This window comes from Oreochromis niloticus, linkage group LG3 (assembly GCF_001858045.2).
Source record: "Oreochromis niloticus isolate F11D_XX linkage group LG3, O_niloticus_UMD_NMBU, whole genome shotgun sequence".
Lineage (NCBI taxonomy): Eukaryota > Metazoa > Chordata > Actinopteri > Cichliformes > Cichlidae > Oreochromis > Oreochromis niloticus.
The window spans coordinates 23643947-23667732 of record NC_031967.2 but is presented as its reverse complement, the minus strand read 5'-3'; the positions used below and the strand labels follow the sequence as shown (position 1 = coordinate 23667732).

Below are 23786 nucleotides of genomic sequence, written 5' to 3'. Positions count from 1 at the left end.
AATTTTCACATATTCTTTAAGAATATTCATTCTTTTAGAATAAATCATGTTGAAAAGAAACAAGTTAGTCGTGTTTTATCCTCAAGCTCCGCCCCCTGGAAAGGAAAAATCGGCTGCACTGTCCGCCATTTTTGTCTCTCGCTTTGGAAAATCTACTACCATCTGGAGTTTTACACTTGAAGGTAAATAAGATTTTAAAGCTAACACACCAGTGAGAAAGAGTGTAGACCCTTTATATATGTGGACTTTTACTGGGGTGTTGTTATTTTACAGGTATGTGGGCTGTTTATCGAAAACCAGGAAAGGCCAATGTTAGGCTCCAGTTAGCTAATGGTAACCGAAATTATGCGATAAGCAAATTAGTAATTAACATATATAATGTGAGTTAATATTGTTTATATATTCTTTCAGTCTAAATTAACAGACTATTACAAACTTGCATCGGTGTCTGTAGTAAGTGGTGGTACCTGCAGTGTCTTAACCATTAAACAAGCTAATGTAGGGCCGGGATATGACTAGTTTGTTGAAACATGTCTGCTGCCAATGTGACTGCGCACACATGGTAACATTACCAGCACATAGCCACAGCCGCTATAAACATGCTAAAAGGTCAATCTAGCTTCTGTAGTCAGCAGCTGGAAGACTCAACACAGACCCAAGATTCAGTGTAACGGTTATCTAAATGTTGTGTGTCCTGTTTGTAAGCCCAGAAAAAGAAATTAAATAAAATGACGACCTTGAGCTTCAAGCTAATGTAAGCGTAATGCTATAGCATAAAGCTAATGCAATGATGAGGTTGTTAAATTAGTAAAAATACAGTAAATATATCCAACATGAATAATTTATATTTTTGGTCTAAACATAATTAAGTCTCACGCCTTTCACTTGTTTTAGAAGGATGTTCAGTCTTTTAAAACCAGTCATATCAAAATAACAGAAAATAGTTATGTTTTCTGTTGAAACTCCACCCCCCAGGGTGTGTTCTGTGAGGGAAAATTCACTGTGGCAGTCCGCCATTTTTTGTCTTCGCTTCGTTTACCTTTGGTGCTGAGCTTTACTTTGTCGAGGTAAACTTCAAACTACATGTTTGAGAGGAAACGAAGAGAACATCCATTAGATGGGGAAGTTTTTCTCATGAATTGCCGTTGAGCAACATAATGGAAAAAACAAGTCATTCCTTAAGTTAACTAACGATAATGCTAGCTTAAGCTGCGGGACAATATTATGTGCATTAGCTTTTTTTCAGTGTGTGCCCAGTCACATTCGCTTGTTTTTTTCTCAGTGAATACAGACTAACTAACTTATGTCCATTTAGTTAACTGGTTGTACCTAAAATGTTTTAGTTAAACAGTTAAACAAGCTAGTTTGCCATGGGTGGGCTCTGTGTGTGTGTGTGTGTGTGTGTGTGTGTGTGTGTTCGGAGGGGGGGGTGGGGGTCTTCACTAAAGTCGGTTTATTTAGGGCATGACACCTATGCAGTACTCATTAGGATAGGAAGTGCATGACTTGGGGCTTTATTTCATGTTCTGGGGCAGTGAATGTAATGTACTGATAACATGTTAAAGACAAACAAAAACCCAACAAATTATTTTAACTGATTTATAGAGAGACTGAGAGGAGGGCTTAAAGAGATAAGAAAAAATGACAATATAAATATGTTAAATTTATTTTTTCTGTATTGATATATGGTGCTTATCCCTGCTGAAGGGCAGATTGGTGTTGCTTCAGAACAATTCTCTAGCGTTGTTACGTAGAGGTGTTACAGTTAAGGTTTTAATAACATTATTTTATTTATTAGTGAAGCTTTGCATATGTTATCTCACATTCTGTAAGGTAAATTTTCTGGAAAGGTCAAATTAATTAATTTAACTAAGTATTAATGAAAGACCTTGATGTGTATATGACACTAATAGATGTAGTTTCTGGGTCATTTGGCAGAACTGCCAAATGGCCACAAGGAGGCAACTGCTGTGGTTGCAAACAGGCTTTGGGTGGTATTGAAGTAAGGGCAACTATGGAACTGCTCAGCAACATGGGACCCATAGCTAATAAATAGTAATATGACAAAAATAACAACTTTGTGTGGATGTAACCTTGTGAGATCTGAGATTTTGACAGCATTTTTATGTGACAACTTCTCTTTTTAGATAAATGCAGAGTTTAAGCGCATTGCCACCATGCCACTGCAGTCCAGATTACTCTCGCAGATAGATGTGCTATCTGACAAACTAATAAAGGTCTTCAAAAGGCGAGGAGGACAAAGAGGAAGAAGACTTCAGAACATTCTGGAGCCCACGGCCCAGGTAAGAAAAAAAAAAAAATTTGTGTATACACTTTAGGGAAAATAATAATTTTAACCAAATGCTGCTTGTCACTCTATGCCAGGACTATGTTGAAAATCACCTGGGATTTTCACAATTTACCATGGGTGCGGGTTTTTTTTTTCTTTTACCTGCATTAGAACTATGTGTGGAGTTCATAGTTGAACACCTCTCTATGCTCTGACAGTATTCTGCTTCTTTGCATGGAGATTTCACTTCAGAAATGCATTACCTTTTTAAGCATTCTGAGGACTCAAATCACATGCTGTAATGAATCCATTTTTGTTCACCTAATGTGTTAATGTTAACATTTTTTGGAATAGTGACACAGATTAAAATAAGATTTGGTATAATGTTCTTTGACCTGTGTTCTGTTTAATTAAATTTTGGATTTCTGCATTTTCTAGGCCGCAGATGAAGCCATTATCCAACGATCTAATAAGGAAACAACCATGGGAATTTACATCATAAAGTCAAGAGATACCAATGGCAGCCCTGAGGACATCGGGATAGTCCTTGAAGGCCAGAGAGTCTGGCAGGATTTGGATAACTATACCCTAGCAGCTGCAATGCTGTTTGGACTAATGTACACTTTGAACCTCACCTACCCACTGGAAAAGTATACCTTGGAGGTATTATAGAAACTGTTTATGGAGCTCAAAAGGAACAGCCTTTCAAAGAAGGCCCAGGTTTTCAGGACCAGACTGTACGATTGAACAGTTTTCCAGTTATGATGTGGGAACAACATGTTTACCTCTTCGAATATGTACCATCCTTTCTTTTAAGCCAGCACTGGTAAAGTTGCAGTACATAGTGAAACTTATTTTTCTGGCACTTTTCAACTTGGGGCCTTTATTACTGCAGTGTTCAGTGTTCACTTTTCAAGCCATGGCTCTTTTGAAAAAAAATTCAAACTTTGAATGTCCATTTTTCTCAATGGAAATGGTGCCTTGCACCAATTTCACCAGTTAGCAATTTTTTTTCCCAAGGTGCACCACTACAAACAGATTGCATGGTCTAGTATTAGTGATTGTGATGTTTAGTGATAGAAGCAAGCCAATACTAATCAGTTTAGGTCTCTTGGTTTTGTGCCTGTGGATTATAATGTTATTTTAAGTCTCCTTTTTGTGTCATTTTAATAATTACACCCCTTTTGCCATATTACCTTATGGCTCTTACATTTAAAAAACTATTTTTTACATAAGCGTGATGTCATAAGGCCCCACAATGTTGAATCCAGGTTACAGCAGATAACTTTGAGGAATGTTGTGGAATGTTTTTCAAGAGATGCATTGTACAAATATGACTCATGTATATTTTGGAAGCATGAATTGAAAGTCCATTGTTACAACTGTGTAGTATTTTCAAAAATACAGGTCATTGTTCAAAAATGTTTTGTTTTTTTCTTTGATTGAAGAGAAAGTGTACAGTACATACAGTAAGATCAGCCTTAATTTAGTTTTATTTATTGAACACTCAATTATATATTAGATTATATATTATATATTAGAAATTTGTTATAAATAAAATAAGCTTACCATAAAATAATCTTGTCAATATAACACATAGTAGTCCAATACAATTAACACAAAAAGTTCATGTCTGATAAACAAGTGGTTTCTATAAATATTTGACCAGAATGAAAAACGTAACAACAACATAAAAAAGTCATGTTCATGTTACCAGATAAATGTGTGCAGGTATAACATGAAAAACTCAGGTTAACCAAACATAACTTAATTTCGTGCAACCGCTTACAATAATTTTTTTATGTTTATCCCACTGATTATTTTTTTCAGTGTACCCTTGGTCCCCCCCTTCTCGATTCAGAGATGGTCAGCATCCTGCCAGCCTGATGGACGAAGCTGTCTCTCAGTCTGCGGGTTCTGGCCCGGAGGCTCTTCAGTATCCTTCCTGATGGCAGCAAACTGAAGAAGCTGTTGAAGGGATGAGTGGAGTCACCTGTAATGGAGAGGACCTTCCGGATGAGGCAGGCACAGTAGATCTCCTGGGGAGGGAGGCAAGAGAGGTCCCCACAATCCTCTCCGCTGCTCTCACTACCCGTTGTCATTTTTTTCCTGCAGGACCCAGTGCAGGAGTCATACCACACAGTGATGCAGTTGGTGAGGATACTCTCAATGGTGCCTCTGTAGAAGGTGCTCATAATGGGGCAGCTTCATCATTTTCAGACCCCCGCTGTTTCTCGCTACTCAGCTTAAATATGATATATAAGTCACTCGGATAACTAAAAAATGTAATTGTTTGGCTTTTTTCTGTGTTTTATTTGTTCCGGAGTAAATCGGTTGGCTGAGATTAGATTAGATTAGATTAAATAAAACTTTCGCAGGGCTCTAGTTACAGAACCATGTGGGGTTGCTGGGAATGAAAGTGCAGCACATCTCTCCAAACATTACACACACACACACACCCTTTTTACCCACTAGGTGTCTGCCCCCTCTGCCCCCTTTAATGGTTGCACCATATGGGACGACTGCTGTGCCTGGGGAAATGTTACACATAAAAATCACAGACTACGACTAAAACGAATTATCAGAGCTGAAAAGTAATGACTTTTCAGCTCCCCGATCTCCATTCTGGTTGTTTCCTGCTTCTACCTTTGTGCTCAGACTAGAACCTCTGTCTGAGGGGCTTTTGACCTTTTTTACAGTTAAACAACTAATCTTCCGGGGCGGGCGATTCTCTGCGCTCTTCTCCTCTTCTTTCTTCAACGTCAGGGGTTAGACTACCCTTCAGTTCGTTGCATAGATTAGGGGATTTATTCTGCCCCTATGTCAAAGATCTATTTGTTCTGGGGTCACATCTGTGTCCCCCTTTTTTTTGGCCAGACCCTCCTTGGTCTGGTGCTTCTGGATTTCCGCCAACCCCTTTGTGGTTATTGCTGTGGTTCTGGGGTCCATCCTCTTGTGACTAGCAGGAGCCCAAACGGCATGGCCCTTGACCCCAATTGCTGTCTTGGCAGTCTGTGTCTGTCTCTGCTGCGAAGGATCCTCATATCTTCGTGACCTCGTCCGGTGTCTGCTCCTACCTCTGTAAGAGACAGTAAAGGAAAACACCTCTCTGCCTAGCCTCAATCGTCTAATTTTATTATCCATTGTTCTTCTAGTGATTCAAAGTTGGTTTAGAATATCATGTTCGGGACTCTCTGACCTAGAGAATTTGTCTAATTATTATCTATGTGTGTAAGCGTGTTTGCATTTACCCCTCTGCACTCTAAGTCATTTCCTACAATATATCAGTCCGGACAGTCACACCGAACGAAGCTTATGACCTTCTGAAGGCTGAGTGTCAACTCTTATGAGCACATTTGCAATGTGTGTATGAAAATGATTATAACCACTTATTTTAGTAAAAGAGATCAAAAAAAGAAATCAAACATCTTCCCTCCTTTCACAAAGCATGTGTTTCAGTCAGCCTGCTGACACACAGTTTCCCCTCCAATGTGATACTCTGCTTCTCATGAACACAGGCATTTTATCCTCTAAACGCGATTCCATTTATTTTAATCATTAAAGCTTAAAAGCTTAAAAGTCATAAAAGTCAAAAAGTCATAAAAATGATCACGGAAACTATTGTATCATGTTAAACCTGGAATACCCCCCTTTTTTTGACACACTCCCATGTGTCAATTCACCGGAGCTAGAAATGAAAAGAAAGCATTAGTAACATCCAAAGTTCCCTCTTAGCTGAGCGCGTGTGCAATTGCGCACTGCTGGAATGGTACCTGCGCAAAGAAAATCTTTGTTGCGCCAAAAAAAAAAAAAACCTAACCTGAATTGAAATGAAAACTTTAACAATTCTGTTTTGCAGTGTTAGTCAGTAAGTGACTGGCTCCTCCTGTATGGGATTAGAACGATGCCACCTTATCCCATAGTCCAGCCAATAATGCAATTCACATTCGTATATATGCAGCTAATCAACGTCGTTGACAGGCTATGACAGCGTCCTTATGTGCCGACACCGGTGTTTTAGCTAGCAAAGCGGTTGATGTGGAGTAAAGCCACATTAATGACAACGTGGAGATGTGAGCAGGACAGACAGAACAATTGACGGAAAAAGTGTGGACTTTATAGCAGTTTTGAAATTGTCTTGATAGGCCACGTAAAACCAGAGTTATGACAACAAGGCATTTAGTTGTTTAGGAAAGGGGGAAGTTTTAGGAGTGACAGCGAAGTTTTGAAATGTGAGAGGTTTGCAACGTTTAGTGTGTTTGGAGTCTAAAGTTAGTGTGTTGTCTTGTATAGTTAGTGTGCAGTGAAGTCAATAGTTTTGTTGTGTGTGTCAGAACAATGAGATGACTGCTGAATGTTACAGGTGTTACAGCAATGATACATCTCCTGTTGTCAGGCCTGCAGGTATCAGGCTGTTGTTCTCCTTTATCTCATAATGGACAGAAATTATTTTTTGGAGTGGCACAAATAATTTGTGTGGCATCAAATTTGATGCAGAACAGCTGATTGTTCTGTAAATAGTTTGAAATGTTTATTTAAAAAAACCCACCTTGGCTGCATTTTTAGGTAAACAGCTGCAAAAAACTTTGTTGTTTGCATAACTCAGTAACTTTTTTGAAGAAGCAACTATATAATTAATTGCCTAAAATTGCTCATTATATACTGTATTTTGCAGACAGAGAGTTACAGGACTCTCTCCCAGACCACAGACTCATACTCATAATACAGGACTTCCAGAGCTGTTGGTGAACATGAAAGTACAATCACTCATGACAAAGTTACTTTTTTTTTTTCTCCACCATCATGTATTTTGCGCTGGAGACTGAACTGAAAGTGACACTGGAGGTGCTGGAGACTGAACTGAAAGTGACACTGGAGGCGCTGGAGACTGAACTGAAAGTGACACTGGAGGCGCTGGAGACTGAACTGAAAGTGACACTGGAGGTGCTGGAGACTGAACTGAAAGTGACACTGGAGGTGCTGGAGACTGAACTGAAAGTGACACTGGAGGTGCTGGAGACTGAACTGAAAGTGACACTGGAGGCGCTGGAGACTGAACTGAAAGTGACACTGGAGGTGCTGGAGACTGAACTGAAAGTGACACTGGAGGCGCTGGAGACTGAACTGAAAGTGACACTGGAGGTGCTGGAGACTGAACTGAAAGTGACACTGGAGGCGCTGGAGACTGAACTGAAAGTGACACTGGAGGTGCTGGAGACTGAACTGAAAGTGACACTGGAGGCACTGGAGACTGAGTGGGGAGCGAGTGAGCTGCTGACACTGGTGACAGAGCTGAGAGTGGCTGCTGGGCAGCAAACTGAGCTGGAAGTGACTGCTGGGCAGGTGTATTGCTGTTCGTATTGCTATCCGCCGCACAAAACACAGCCCCTGAATAAATAGTCCCACAGTTCGAAAAAGAAACAGAGTCCTCACTCACAACAGCCGGCGATTTAGAAGGCTGTGGTGAAGGGGATAGAAGGGGATAATATGACACATATTTTGTGGTGCCTTTTAATGATATGTGGTCATTATTAAAGAGGAAACAAGAACAGGAAGCTTGATCCCAGGTTCTGTCCATTTTCATAACAAGTGACAGCACAGAGATCTGTTATCGTGAGAATGTGGGGTTTTTTTATCATAAAGATTGTGATGTGAAGTATCAGCAGTATGTTAAAGTGTCACTACAATAATGCTGCTGGGAGAAAAAGGTGCTTTTTAGAGATGTTTTTAACAGAAGGCTTAAAGCACAAAAACTTTAATTTTTGTTTGAAGAACTGAACAACTAGAGCTAGTCTGTAGTAAGGACATTGTATTTTGATAGACTCAGTGATTGTCCCTGTGAATGCTTGAAACGCATGCTGCTCTTGACAGTCGTTCACAACTCACCATTCTTCTGACATGATCTGCTCAGCATCTCCACCTAAAGTGGAAAGTTGAAAACTTATCACTTAGAACTGTCTGCTAAGAAGTTGAAACCATTCAAGATTCTTTGCAAGTTTCCAAATTTTCCAGCAAGCCACCTAGCACTTTCAGACCATACGTACCTCGTATTGTCTCTTCAAAGGAAATACAAGCATCTCCATTTCTGCTTGTAGGCTCTGATCATACCCACCTTATTACTCCTATTGCTCCTCCTGTCGTCAGACATGGCGCTTATGGGATCCTGCAGCAGTCAAAACCCGCTTAGGACAGACACTCCATGGTTCTATCACAGAAGTCCAACCTCAGAACTGTTCAGTGCATATCCAATCTTTGTTCACTCCTTTTAGTTTTCCTGCAGATGAACTGTGCTATCATGTTGAAAAACTATGGTAACTTGAAACTTTACCTGTGAAAACTTAACAGATCAAAGCAGGACAAGCAAACCTTAAAACTCCTTGAACGGGACACAGAAAGGGTTCAAGTCAAAAGTGTTAATCATTAAGCCACCTTTCTTTGAAGGTTGGCTAATTCACACAGAAACAGGAGGACTTCTCCATTTACTGTCCATTTTATTATAAGTGTCTCTACATAGGATGGCAGCTCTTTTAACTCTAAACCTCAGCACAGCATGTTTAAGGTCTGTTTCCTTGCCACATTTTACAGGCCAAATATTTTGAGCGCTGTCTATTCGGTTTTTCCTAAAATGTTTAGGTGCATTTGGCTTCACACTGCTTTGATAGAAAACTGATGTCATGTAACATAGACGAAGGTTAGCTAAATTTAACATTTACATTTTTTCGTTATGCTAACATTTGTTTCGCAGGATATTTGAAGTGATTAAAACCCCAGTACGTTTGAAAGTTTCTTTCCGGACTGCTTCGTTTTGACCGGCTGCTATTTTTTTCCCAAATATTTTTTCAAATGTTAGATTCGCATTGAATCCTGGGATAGGGTGGGCAACAATGATACACTTGACCGGTCCTTCAAATCTGGGAAAAAGAAGGACGCATTTGTGGGCCACAAATGGGCACCCTTTGTTGCCTCGCTGTGACATAATTGGCCTACACCTTGCGTATCGGACTTGCAGACTTGAGAATTGAGAAACAGCCCATCAGTCGATGGTTAGGTGCGAGTCAAGTACAAAAAAGCAACAAACATTTTAGTCCAAAAGGATCGTCGCATGGACTTCATTTGTAAGTGGGAGAAAGGACTGGCTCAATTCATGGCAGCAGCAGCTAGTAGTGGCACTTCTGGTCTGCCGTAGCAACTAGTCCTGCAGCTACTCCACCAGATGTGCACTTGTTGTGATGTTTATACAATCTTTGTTCAACTTAAACTCAAGACTTATTATAAAAACTGCTAAAGACATTAAAGGTATTCTAATTGTAACCCCTATATATAGACCTGTTTTTTTTTTGTTTGTTTTTCGCCTTATACTATTATTTCCAACACCTCTTGAAAACACTGTGATTTTCTGTAGTCCAGTGAATGCAACATAAGCACGCTACTGCATTAAGCTAGACAAGGCAGAGGAAGACATTCGATATAAAATAAGTGTTAGAATGTACCTTTAACAATCTCTAACTTGAAGTTATGTACTTTTCGGAGCCTTTTATGTGTTTTGCTCTCGACCAAACCAGGTGGAGCGTGTGTTTGTTTCTTGGAAACTCCGGTGAATTACTATAAATGACAAGTTAGCAGGAAAACCTATGCTAATTTTAAACGTGGTAACTACTCTGTATTGTCTAAAAAAGCTAAAACCAGTTGGAGTACTTGAACTGTGTGTGAAATGGAGTGTTATATTTTTATTTCATTGTCTATTTGATTAGGCACTTTCACAAATGCACCAAATTAATACAAGATGCACTTTTATTTTAGTTGTACATGTTATTCAGTGCCTTTTCTGCACTTTGTCATTTCAGTTATGAGTTATTTTATATAAATGAGTTGTTTATATAATAATAATTTATATAATTATATAATTAAGTTAAAACATTTCATGATTTGATTACACATGCCTTAAAAAGGGGTGTATAAATATATTTGAATGCTCTAAAGAAATACAAATTGAATTCATAGAAACAGAAACAATGTTAGAACAACAGTGTACTTGATTTTGAAAACTTTATGAGATCTCATTTTATTTAGAAACAACTGTTAAGAACTATTTTGTTCATTGCTCTGTACCAGAGGCGGAGGCAGACATTTGATAGTATGCATGTGGGATTTGGGGGGGGGGGGTTGAAATGACTGAAAGATTAATAGGCTCTGTTTTGAGTTTTGTTCAAAAAAGAATGACTTCATATCGGAAAATAAATATCACATCTGCAGGACACCTTAAACTAGTTTTTTAATTAAGCAGCAAGGCAGAGCAAAGTCGGGGCTGTATCAAGACACAGGGACTAAACCCCAATTCAACCAGACCCAGAACTGATCCGGAATTAAAACAGGACTACAACAGTTCAAAATCAGGACTACTTTAGGACTTAACCAAGACAGAAACAGAATGAAAACACTGAAAATCATCATAGACCTGCACTACACTTATTTTTTAATTCTACCAAAGTACACTATTTAGATTCAGAAAAGTTTATATAATTATTTAGCCTTGTTGTGCAAACAAGCCTGCATAACTTAATAAATATAGAATTTGAAAAATAACAAACCTAAAAAGAAACACTAGGTACGAGATACATGAGTACCTATGATACGGTGATACTTTTGTTAAACAACCATTTGACTAACATGTGTCTCACCTGCTCTTGTTCCATCTCTGTTCTGTTCCTCTCTCTCCATCTTTGTGCTGACAATCATCAAATATACAGTTGAAACCAGATATTTACATACTCTTCAGATAAAAACACAAACACTTTTTTAATTGTAACATCAAATCAGACTAAATGTTTCTTTTTTTTAGATTGATAAATATAAAAAACATATTTGTTAACTTTAAGAGTAAAGAGAGAAACTATATGTATTTCTTAATTGTAAATGGCACCAAATTGTATTCAAAATTGAGCCACACTTATGGAGCTCCACGATTCTTTTCCTGGTGTTTTGGTTGACATCTCTTGATTTTCCCATTTCAAAGAAACAGGCTCTGTGTTTTGCCTTATATGCATCCACAGGTGTGCCACCAATTTACTCACATGGACTCTACTAACCTATCAGAAGCTTCTTAAGCTCAGAATGGAATCGTCTGGAGTTTTATTATTAATTAACAATAAACTTAGTGTATATGTACTCCTAAATTTGATGAAAGTGATAAAAAATAGACAGCTCTGTCTCTCTTTATTCTGACATTTAACTAATTCAAAAGATATTTCAATATTTATTTATCCAAAACAAAACAAGTTTCCTCTAACTTCAGTTCTCCTCTGTCTGCCTGGCTCCGTTTCTCCAACAGCGCACTCGCAGGCAGCAGCTCCCCCCACCCCCTCGCTCAGTCGCTTAGTGCCTGAGCTCGGATCATACCAATATTAGGGGGGATTTACGCACAGTCGTAAATTCCCACAGTGTGCACTATGTGCTTCGAATATTGTGTGTAGTTTTTGTTTTATACAGTTGTCAGCCAGGCATCTAACTATGAAAAAATTACACTCCAAAAGACCCCGGGCTTCTGAAAAAACAACCCGGGCTTAAGCCCAGTAAGCCAGCCCCCCGCTCCGCCACTGCTCTTTTCTGTATATGCAGACTATTTTTTTGTGATCCTGGATCCTGAAGTTGGTTCTGGATATGGATGGTGAGCTAGACCCTGTGAAAACTCTTGGCGAATCCAAAAGCAGTGTGGCCAGCTGTTCTGGATGCAGGAGTAGATCTACATACTGAATTACTTTAAACCACAGGATTTCAGATAAGAAAGAACAAAACCCATTACTCCATACGGATTGTTCTTTGGAGGAACTCAAACTCGCAATATCCTCTTCATCAGGAGTCAGGTCTGAAGAGACTACTCATTTTATTTTATTTTTGCTTTTATTTTCAAAAAAGCGCTTTTCTCTGTTAATCTTCTCTGTTAATTTTCTTTGTTGTTTACAATGGTGCAATAAACCAATGTAAACACTGTAATAAACCTGCCAGCTGTTCAACATTCAATTCTCTCAAATTTATTTTACTCCTCTCGAATCTAGTCTATAAGCCCAGCCTAACTATACTTAGCAGGTGTTACATAATGAAATATGATTATTTTAAAAAGTTGCATTATTCAGACTCGTAAAAACACTACATAATAATAGATAAAAATATAACATAAAAACTCTCTTTTTTTAAGACTAAAAATATGTAAGCTGGTTCTAGAGACAGTCACATGGACTATATCCAAAATTTTGTGAAAAGCTCAAACCCATGAAAGACACCGTTTACCCCACTTCCTTTGTTAGAGAACAGGGAGGATGAATTTTCACATAATTTTCCTTATTTAATAAGAAACTAATTTATAAAACAGATGATGAAACATACGAGATGTCAAGAAAAATACATGTTATTTTTTTCCCCCAGATTTATTGATCTGTTGTCACTGCAATTTATAAAACACAATAGAAAGTCTCATTTTGATAACACACCCAACCAGAGACATTAAAACACTGAATATACTGTGTGCTTACAGAAAAAAGGTGGATAGCTCATCAGGATCAATTCACAACCTGGTCTACCTTCTCCCTGTGTATAAACCTATCGTACACAGGGAACCATGCTGTGAAAAGATGGCGAGACTGAAGTGGGCTCTGAGGGATGGTGGATTGAATTACAGACTACAATTTATTTTTTGTAGATAACACACAGTTTGATCTAAAGTTTGCTATTTGTGTAAGTGTAAAGATTCAACATAAGACTCCTCAAAGAAACACAAATTATTTATAAAGTCTGAGTCTCTCTTCTTTTTTTTTTTTACTTTGTTATTGAAAAAGAGAAGAAAACTGACTTATCCATAATAGAAATGTGAATATATCAATTACCCCCCAAAAAAGAGAAGAAAAACAGCACACACAAAACACATATTATATTTGATATCAGATTATTTTTCATTAATTCAGTTAAATTGAACTCAGGGGAAGAGTTCCACACTGGTACATTTTCTGTGTACTAACCCTAACCCTTGTCTCAGAAAATATTGAGACATTTTCTTTAATATTACAAAAACCACATCTGCGATATCTTCTGTACAGCAGAAGGAAATGAGGAGCAATACGAGTAGTTACTTGTATGCCTCATCAAGACTTTTTTCTGCCTGATCTTTATTGATTAGATACCAAGATAATGGGATGGTAGCACAATGTGCTTTATATTCTTCAGCAAAGTCCCTGTTGTATTCCTTCATTACATATTTCCAGTAGTCTGATGCTTCGAGACTCTTATCTGGCTGAATATCCCAGTTCTTATAAATTTTCTTGTATTTCTTATAAGGGTGCCATTCATTGTTTGTATGACTGCAACGAAATCTGTTGTCACTGATCACTGAGGATGAGCATATGTCAGTGACAAGTCGCTCTGTCCACTCCCACCTGTATCTACCCAGACCTTCTGGTCTATGCAGTGAAGCAAAGTGCTCAGTGTGGGCTTTTCCTCCTGCATCACAGGGAGCTTTGCAGAATGGACACTGTTTGCCACAACCAATCAATTTGTTGAAAAGTTCATTCTGTGGATTCACATGAAGATGTTGTAGTTTTATTTCAAAGGTAGATTTTTTGAACTTCTTTCTAAGAGTTTCAGTCATGTAACTCACAGATGTTTTGAGACAGTCAGCAAACTGTTCCTTGTCAGCGTTGTTCAGTATCATGAAAGCACCAAGAGCATCCTGGGTAATGACCAGTTTATCACCAACTTCTTTGCAAATTTCTTTAACAAAAGCCTTGAAGCCATCACTCTTTCTGGTTTTTGCCTTGATGATGGCAGAATGTATGCTGCCAATACATGACTGCAGATGTCGGTTCTCAAACTCAAAAACTGTCGACTTATTTGAGAAGTGCTCCTTTATTTGTTCGAGTATCCATGACTTTACATACTTCTCATATGAGCGAATGTAGCTCACATAATTTTGAAAATCCTCCTTGGAGAGCAAATCCAGTAAAATTGAATACTGGAAGGACATTCTTGTGCTGAACTGCTCGAGTTTTCTCATTTCATCAATGATATCAGGACCCAGCGAGCGATTAACAAAGTCTTCAACAGCAGGCTTCAAACATCGATTTGTGAATTCTTCTGCCTTCTTCTGACACTGGTCTCGTTCACGAAACACATCTTTGAAATCCTCATGAAACTTTTCCTTGTTTTTAAGCAGACATCTGTACGGATCATTTTCTTCTATGAAATCTTCGTGCATTTTCTGAAACTTTCTGGCTGCAAATCCACAGATGTGCTGTTTTAGAGAAACTTCAAACTCGATGTTTATCTTAACATCTTGATGGTTTTTCAGCTTCTCATCAGTCATGCGGAGGATCTCCTGGATGTAAGTGTCATGGTAATCGTTTCTTCTTTTTACTTGTTCATTCACAAGGTCAGTGCAAGCAGCTATGATTCTGTCAGCCAGATCTTTTATGTGATCCTGACCAGTAAACCACTTTTTTGTTTTATGTTTAACTTTGCCGAAAAATCCTTCAGCTGTATATTTGAATGACTCGTTTCCACAATCTTGCAGATTCTGTTGACTTAATAACTCATTTGCACGGCTCCCCTTATGTTTCAGATTTTCTCTCAGGCAGTAGGACACTCTGTCTGTGACATTTGAGGTTTTTTGTTGAGAGAAAGACAGTTTTTCTAAAGTTTCACTCCACATTTTCTCAAACTCTTTGTCCAACTCTCTGTTTGTCATTTTGACTTTTTTCTTTCGACATTTATCAATTAATGCACGCACAGCTTTTTCAATCTCTTTTATATGATTGTGTCTGATTTTATCAATTTCTGTCATTCCCTGTCTGATTTCTGCTGCTGCTTCAAGCTGATACTTTACACCACTTTCTATTTCAAGACGAAGGAGCTTTGCACTGTTTGAGAATTCCTCTTTGTATCCTTCAACCAGATACACATGACCCTCTGTTTGCTTGAAATATTGTGTCAAATTGTCCAGAATCTTTGTCTCCCATGTAGACAGCACTGTGGAGGCTTCACTTTTCAAAGATCCGAGAAATTCTCTCATGTCAGATGTTTCAGATTTTGCTGCAATGGTTCCAAAATTGTGAATTTTAGTCTCTGCGTTTCTTACCCAGGTGTACATTTCTTTTCTGAGTTCCCACTCCCATTTGTTAAATTGTGTGCAGAGCTTCATGTATGCATCAGCTACGAGGCTGTTTCTGAAGCTGAAGATGAAGTTTTCATGCTTTACTGCATTCCACAGACTTCTCACCCACTCTTTAAACTCCATGACATCATTAGCAGATGACTCACAGTTTTCCAGAAGCTGGATGATGTTTTTCTTGAGCTCATATACAGCCTCGCTGTATCCTGCATTAACTGGTGCCATTGGTGGGTTTCCATTCCACAGTCCAGGAATGTACCAGTTTCCAGTGTCTGGACTGTACTCCATCACATCAGTGAAGCTCTTGTTCCCCTCTTTCTTTTCCATTTTGGCTGCTGCCTGAGTCATTTCATTCAACTGATCCAGGAGCAGTTTCCTGTCTCGTAAGTTCTTCTCATGGGCTGAAACATCCGACACATTCTGGTGAACAAACTGACATTTAGGCTTTTTGCCCACCTCCTTCATCCTCAGAAAAGCATGCACAACTATTTGTAGGATGTCCTTCATTTCAATTAAATTCTCCATTGCAATGTTGACTATGGTGACATCACTCAGCCCCACAACAAGTGTTGCAAGCTCATTGTCGTGCTCATAGCTGTTGTCCAGTTGTGCAAGTTCTGGTGACTTTAAGCCCTCAGTGTCAATGATCACCAAGAAGTCACAGTTTAGGACGTTTTTCATGTCTTCATTGATTTTGATGAGCAACATAAAGGCACCTCGAGTACATCGACCACTGCTGACTGCAAACTGCACTCCAAACATGGTGTTAAGGAGAGTGGACTTTCCTGTGCTCTGAACTCCAAGAACTGTGACTACTCGTATCTTTCTCTTCGTTCCTTTTTTCTTTGGAGACACCAGGTCACTGAGCTGAGAGAGAACATCACTCACCCATCTGAGAGGGATGTTGGATGCATCTCCATCTACCAGCTCAAGAGGAAATCCATCAAGCAACAACTCTGCACACAGTTTGGGCAGTTGCTGCAATTGTTGACGTGATCTGTGCGTTTCTGGAAGAGACAGTGAAGATTCATAGATCTGACCCATTTCACGGAAGAAGTGTTCAGTCCCCAGTGAGCTGCTGGAAATTTGTTTGTCAATTTCTTTGATCTCCTCTTTGTTCTCGGATTTCTTGCATTTTTCTTTGTATTTCTCCCTGAGTTCAGACAGTTTTATACGAGACACATTATCGAGGTTCATTCGCATCCATTTCAGAAAATAAAACCTCTCTGTTCCTCGGTTTGATATCCCAGTGATGAAGTTTGTCATAGCTGTTGACATCTCATAAGAGTTCTGCTTTTTCCGCAGTTCTTCTTTCTGTTTCTGAAGATCACTTTTGTAATCTTCTACATTTTTAGACTCAACATGTCGAAGTCGAAACTCTTCCTTCTCTAAGCATGTCAATGTTTCCCAAATTTGGCCTTGTCTGGGAAGCTGATCTTCTTTGTATTTATGGATGTCTTGAATTTCTTCAGTGATGGTTTTTGCATTTTTCTTTGCAGTCTGGCACTCTGGAGCGTCTTCATCAACCAGGATTCCCAGTTCATGGGCAATATCCACCATCTCCTCTATTTTCATCTTCAGCTCTGATTTCTCAACCACATTTCTGACAGTTTTCCTCAAATCTTTTACAAAGTTTGCATCATTTTTCTGCTTTCTCTTTAAAATGATGTTATTTTCAGTTAGATCCAACTCAGTTGCTACTTTTTCCAAAGCATCTAAATTGAAGCGCTTGCTTTCATAGTTACCCACCAAGAAGATCTGTGCTTTTTTGTTCTGGCTTTTAAGCAGATTGATCACAGACTCATAATCAGAATCCAAATAGTCAAAGAAGACAAAAACTGCTGCAGATGTCTGACACAAAAAGGAGTATTGTGTTTCAAATGAAGCAATGTCCCCACGAAGGTTAGCTACAGCCACTGGCTGACTGAAGATATCAATGTTTGTGTTTCCACCAGGAAGATACCAGGTAATTTCAGTCAGTCCATTAGAAATTCTTCTTGGACTGTCACCACACTCCATGTTGTGGTGAACAAAGGTGTCGTGGTACTGCTGAGAATTGCTCAGAAGCTTATTGAGAATCTCTGATTTGGACAAGGAGCACTCACCCAGTCTGACAAAAGAGACCATTGGAAGTTCAGAGAGAACGATTCTTTCTTCAATGAAGCCCTTTGACTGTGAAAGAGACTGAGGTCTGTACTTTTTAACAATGTCTCTCATGGCCCACAGCATGAGTGTGCACTGTCCTGTGTCACAATTAGGAAGCAGCAGAGGGACAGAGAACTGACACATGGACATTTTTAGTGCCATTTCCTGCTGTAGAAAACCATCAGAACACAGAAAGAGAGCAGTGATTATGTCGAGCGGGTTCACCGTGTCCTCTGTGTTTGGACTGCTGACCAAATTTTTAAGATTTAACTTTTTAGTTCCTGATGTATCATCACTGGTTGAATCGCACTCTGATGTACATTTCACATTCCTAGCAGTGACATTAAACATCATTACTTTCTTCAGAAAATACCATGGTAGGTCAGATTTACACTTAGCAGATTCATGAGTGATGGTCTCCTTATTAATCCCAAGTATTCTCCTGAGTGATAGCTTCTTTGTGTAGCTCTTCTTCAAGCCCAGTTTTTTTAAAAAGCTTTGCAGGTGTTTCACTGTGGATGTGAGATTTAAAAGTTATTACATTCTGTTTTTATTTACAACTTAACCAGTATGCCATCGTTTTTGTAATTGGTGTTAACGTTTACCTGTGTGCGTTAAGGTAACTAAGGACTGACTTTTAATTTCATCCTTCATGTCTTCAGGAGTCTGGCTGGACTTTTCTTCCTCTGGTTTCAGGTAGTCGGGCTCCGAGCTGTCCATGTCTGTAAACTCTTGCTGTGTTTCCTCCTGTCTGCATGTAATCACTGTGTAGTTCTCGCTGTCACCAGCAGGAGGGTCCAAATGCTGAGACACTGACTCACTGCTGATATTAAACACTGTTGTCTTTACATGACGACAAGTAACTGTGGGGATAATGACAGTAATATTGATAATATTAATAATGTGCTTACGTACAGACTTCACATCATATCGTGTCCTTCTGCTGTAGCAGTAAAAAGTATAAAGCTGACTTTTACCTCCTGTAATAATCTGCTGACAGTCATCCCAGCAGGTAGAACATGGTGCTGATGGAGGCTCATGTACTTCCTCACAGTATAACTCAACAACTAAATCTTCATCATTGTTTTCCTTTTTTACAAATGATGATAAAAAGAGAAAAAAAAATGAAAATATATTATTGCAAACACAACATCTCCAAAGAACAATATTTCAGTTTCATATATTTTACCTCCATTGTTGATACAGAATCTGTCATCCAACATTTGCTCCAGGTTATTCAGCCAGTTTCTCCCTGAAAGTAATGAGAGGAAAATATTTAACTATTTATGCTCCAAAGACTATTTTATGGTTGGCATTTTGAAAAAAATGCAAACTCCCTACCTCTCGCCTTAATCACACAAACAATTTGAGCACTTAAAAAAAAACATTCATACATTCTCTTCTGCTTATCCTTTTCAGTGTCACAGGGGGGCTGGAGCCTATTCCAGCTGTCTTAGGGCAAGAGGCAGTGTACACCCTGGATAGGTTGCCAGTCTGTTGCAGGGCTAACAATCACATTCCTACCCATAGGCAATTTAGAGTTACCAATTAACCTAATCCCATTAACTTCATGTCCATGTGGGAGGAAGCCAGAGTACCCGGAGAGAACCCACGCACCCACTCAATTTTGTAATCTTGTCATCCGATCTGTGGCCATATCTTCTGCACGCTTAGTTGAAGAGCTGAGGTGAGCTGTCAGCTGATCACCACTTGATGGTGAGTTGGATCAGGCGGTGGGGACGACACCTGACAGACCTGGCAATCCTAAACATATTAGGATGGTGTAATGGGAATGCCTGACAGAGGCCCCACTCTTTAAGATCTTCAACTCCCACTTCCAGCAGAACTATTGATGGAGGCTGGGGACAAGCAGAATGTGGTTCGGCTAGTAGCTGACACAAAAACTCATCTATTTTCTGCTCCTGCACTACTGGCAGTGAAATTGTTGTACTATTGCTGTAAATCACTTCCTTTCGATTCTTTAGGCAGTGTAGTGCAGCAGGGATTCTGACCACTCCTCTTCAGAGGTCGGTAGTAACAAGTTACATTAACACTGTACGTTTTTGAAAAAAATGTACTTCTAAAACTTTTACTTGAGTACATTTTTGAAGAAGAAATGCTACTTTTACTCCGCTAAATTTGACTTGTTACTTTTTTTACATAATTAATTTCACACATTAGATAACAATGGATCATGCCGCCAGTGGAATTACCCTTAACTCTTTCACCAATAAGATGTAGCCATGCAGTCACATGACCAGTTTATAAACTGTGGCGGGCAGAGCCTTTCAAACTAGCAGACACAGAAAGCAGAAACATGATAACATGAGAGGCAACTGTCTAGTTCGAGCCCCCGGCTCCGACAGTCTCGGTCATTGTGTCCTTGGGCAAGACACTTAACCCATTGCCTACTGGTGTTGGTCAGAGGGCCCGGTGGCACCAGTGTCCGGCAGCCTCACCTCTGTCAGTGCTCCCGAGGGCGGCTGTGGCTACAATGTAGCTTGCTATCACCAGTGTGTGAATGTGTGGATGACTGAATGAGGTGAGCGCTTTTGGGTCCTTGGGGACTAGTAAAACTCTATACAAATAAAGGCCATTTTCATTAGTAATTAAGCCATTTTTATATATTTTTTTCTCAACGTGACTTTTGGTCCTGACTCCTCCTTCAGTGATCTACAGTTATGAGGTGTAGAAGTTTATAACTAAGAAGAAAGGCTAAAAAAATGTTTTTGAATGAGAATATGTTGGCTAGCACTGCTTAGCCATGCATACATTCTTATTTTGAACTTAATCTGGAATTCATCGCAAACTGTTTGTGCGGGATATGTATGATTTCGTTTTTCAACAAGAGTTACTAAAAAATATCTCCAGCGTGATAAAATATTCATGCCACACATCCGCAGCTTGGCAGTCTATACAGCACTATAATGCCCAAACCTAATTCTTTTGAAAACCGTATATGTTTCCACAGGTCTGAACTTCATCAGACATCACCTAGACACAGAGCTTGATGAGGCCAGCACAAACAGCGGCCTAACCGACGAAGATGATTGCTTTGGATCCATGGAGTTAGGAAAACCAGAAGCAGGGGAGCTGGAGAGGTATCTTTCATGTCTGTTCACTGGAGGTGTGGATGTATTGCATAATCAGTACAGCTCTTCCTGCATCTGGAGCTTGTGAAGGACTTTTTAGTCAGGCAGGACTCCTGTTCACTGCTAAACATTTACAGCCTTGTATGTACATATGTTGACGTTGCCTTGCTCTAATGTTTTCTCTGAGGATGCTGTGCCATTTGGAGTAGAGCTGTCTGATAAGCATTTTTTTAAAGTAAAAAAAAAAATCAGACATTACAACCAGTTACTCAGTACCTGAGTAGTCTTTTCACCAACTATATTTTTACTCTTACTTCAGTAATTCTTTGGATGACTACTTTTCACTTTTACTTGAGTAAGTAAAAGTAAGTAATGCTACTCTTACTTGAGTACAATTTTTGGATACTCGACCCACCTCCTCTTATAATATTAGATGAACACTTTCATGTTCGCTCAAAATCATGTGACCTTTTGTAAAGGTGTTTAGTGCCTCATTTCCTTTCATTCTGTGAGGCATCCTAGTGGACCTTAGGTACTGTACAAACTGTTAGATGAATACTTTGAATTAGGGCTGGGCCATATCATACCGTTCATGGTAATACCGGTATAATGTCGGGCAACGATAAGAAAATGAAATGCCGCAATAGAATATGGTTAAAACGCGCATGCGCAGTGCCTTTGTTTTCATACGCACATGGCGTCGACGGAGAACGAGAAGAGCGAAAGCGGATCGTTGAATGAAACGGATGAACCAGAATTGGTTTGTAAAAATGCTGCAACTTCAGTGGTGTGGAACTGGTTTAGCTTTCATCCGTCAGATACACAACAAAGCACTATTTTTGGTAGAACATGCTAGCGGGCCGTCGTTATTACCGTGTTGTTTGGAAAATACAGCACACTTAAAATCAATCCTTTGATTTTTCTGAAAATCGACAGTGCCCCTTATAATCCCATGTGCCTTATGTATGAATTCTGGTTGTGTTTACTGACCTCGAAACTATTTTATGTGGTACACGGCGCTCGAAAATCTCTCAAATGTTTTAGTACGACTTTGCTAAGGTACGAAGCCGCACCGCTTGATGGATTGTCGGAGCGTTACGGCTATCGTAGGCAGGAGCCTCGCGGAGTGATACGTACTGTGCTTCAACATAATATTACCGTATTGTGTGTGTATAACCTCTTTTTAAGTTTTGTGGATTTTATACATGGTTATGCTGAGGATATGTCGGCCAATTTCCACAGGAAATGCCTTTTGGTTAAACTGTCAGCAAGGAATTTGCATTTGCACTGTTAAATTTTTACATAACTTTAATGCACATAAAAAACAGCTGCTTGTTTAAGTGAAAATACATTGATGGGGTTTTTATTTGCACTAATAAAGTTGTGGAGTTGTAAAGTATTTTGTCCAGTGTCAATTATATCGTCAGTTACATCATTACCCCAAATTTTCAAATGTATATTGTGATAAATATTTTTGGTCATATCGCCCTGCTCTAATGTTTTCTGCAGATTAAAGACATTTTTTCAAAAAGTGAAAGCTGAAGCCATGAAACAGGGTAGAACTGTTTCAGCAAAAAATGAAAACACATACAAAGGTTATTATATTCAACTAAAACTAAACTTAAAAACTAAAACTAGATGTGAAAAAAAAATTAAAAATACTTTTTAACAACCTAGTTTTTAAAACTGTTGTTCGGAGCCGTGGATCTGGAGATAAATCTACCGAGCCCGACTCTTACTTGAAAATGAAAAACTATGCTTTCAATATGAACATATAGAAATATGTCTCATGAGGTTCGCATACGGCTACGATATGATCCACAAGCAATGCTTTGTATGCATTTGTTTCACACTGAAAGTTGAATGCAGAAGGTGGAAGCATTAAATATGCCTCGAAACTGCACGTGGCACATGCAACATGATCTATACATGTCAGGCGATTCGTCCATACGTATTTAAGGTTTTGTGAGTGTGCGAGAGAAATGTTACAGGTAGTTTTAGACATTTGTACAAACAGAAAGGTTATTGAAAGTCAAAATGGTCAGATTCATGAAGCTTAAACTTTTTAAATTACATTCGGATTGCTTGGTATTTTTTGTATATTGAAGCATGTCTGAGTCCTCAACGGTTTCACATAAATCATTAAAAGCTCAGTTTAAGCTTGTGGATCATACTGTATGAATTTGTATTTAAAAGTAGGCCAGCACGTGACATCTCAGCTCTGCTTTTCAAATTGTTCGTTAAACAGCTCTTAAAAAGTAAAAAAGCTCTTCTCCTTATTAAGACTTCTTATTATTCTTGTATTAAGTATATGTATTGTCCTTTCTGAATTGCATCATTTCTTACTCCCATCTGCACCACACAAACCACAGATACACATATGCACATGTAGGTCTTTTTCTTCCAGTGTTCGGTCAGAGGGTCTGAAATGGCACTTTTGATGTTGAAGGTTCATGTATGCACGCCCGATCTAGACAGTGATAACCACATTATAATATCTGGCCCACTATACCAAACTTTGTGACCTGTTATCAGTCTACAGCAATCCAAAAATGCACCTATTGTAGTTTTATCACCACAGTGTGTTAGACTGTGTGCTGATGCATCAGATAACTATGTATTGTTTTTATCTGAGAAAACATTAAGGTGTAATCATAACCCATAAATCAGACTTTACGGCCACAAAGAATGAAAGAAAAAGCATTAAACAACCTACCGTTACAGAAGAGATCTGCCTGTTTAACCTTTTCTGCTTCTGCACTACTAGCAGTAAGATTTGTTTTCCTGTTTCTGCAGATAAGTCACTTCCTGTAGTGCAGAGGGGATTCTGAACCCCCCCCTTTATATGGTTAGATGAACATTTCATTTTACCCTGGATCATGCGACTTCCTGTAAAGTGCTTTAGTGCCTCACTTACTTTCATTCAGTAAGGCAGTGTAGTGCAGAGGGGATTCTAACTGCCTCTTCAATAAAGAACTACTATAACTTTATGTTCCACACAAATGTGTGTAGGGTTTTTTGTAAGAGAGAAGGCAAATAGCTCCAGTTATAGGTTTTCACAATTTATTATCAAAATGGTTAGGATTTCTAATTTTTTTACATGGCA

At 38.9% G+C, this 23786-nt stretch overlaps 1 protein-coding gene across 1 annotated transcript; it reads right to left on the bottom strand.

Moving 5' to 3' along the window:
* Positions 1 to 12710: 12710 nt before the first annotated feature.
* LOC106098411 (interferon-induced very large GTPase 1-like) lies at positions 12711 to 23499 on the bottom strand. The gene is made up of 5 exons (XM_019356882.2): positions 23397 to 23499; positions 18778 to 18840; positions 18566 to 18677; positions 18194 to 18451; positions 12711 to 18100 (listed from the first exon to the last, which is right to left on the bottom strand). Exons 2-5 carry the CDS (start codon positions 18802 to 18804, stop codon positions 13407 to 13409), a joined length of 5091 nt encoding a protein of 1696 aa, XP_019212427.1. The 5' UTR covers positions 18805 to 18840; positions 23397 to 23499; the 3' UTR covers positions 12711 to 13406.
* Between the last annotated feature and the right edge of the window lie 287 nt (positions 23500 to 23786).

What these genes read in the sequence shown, in the direction of transcription:
- LOC106098411 (XM_019356882.2), bottom strand. Translation starts at nt 18,804, where the DNA reads ATGACAGATTCTGTATCAACAATGGAG. An exon ending in TCAGCAGATTATTACAGGAG is followed by an intron (nt 18,452 to 18,565) that starts GTAAAAGTCAGC and finishes TTATCCCCACAG; the next exon opens with TTACTTGTCGTCATGTAAAG. An exon ending in AGTTACCTTAACGCACACAG is followed by an intron (nt 18,101 to 18,193) that starts GTAAACGTTAAC and finishes TCACATCCACAG; the next exon opens with TGAAACACCTGCAAAGCTTT.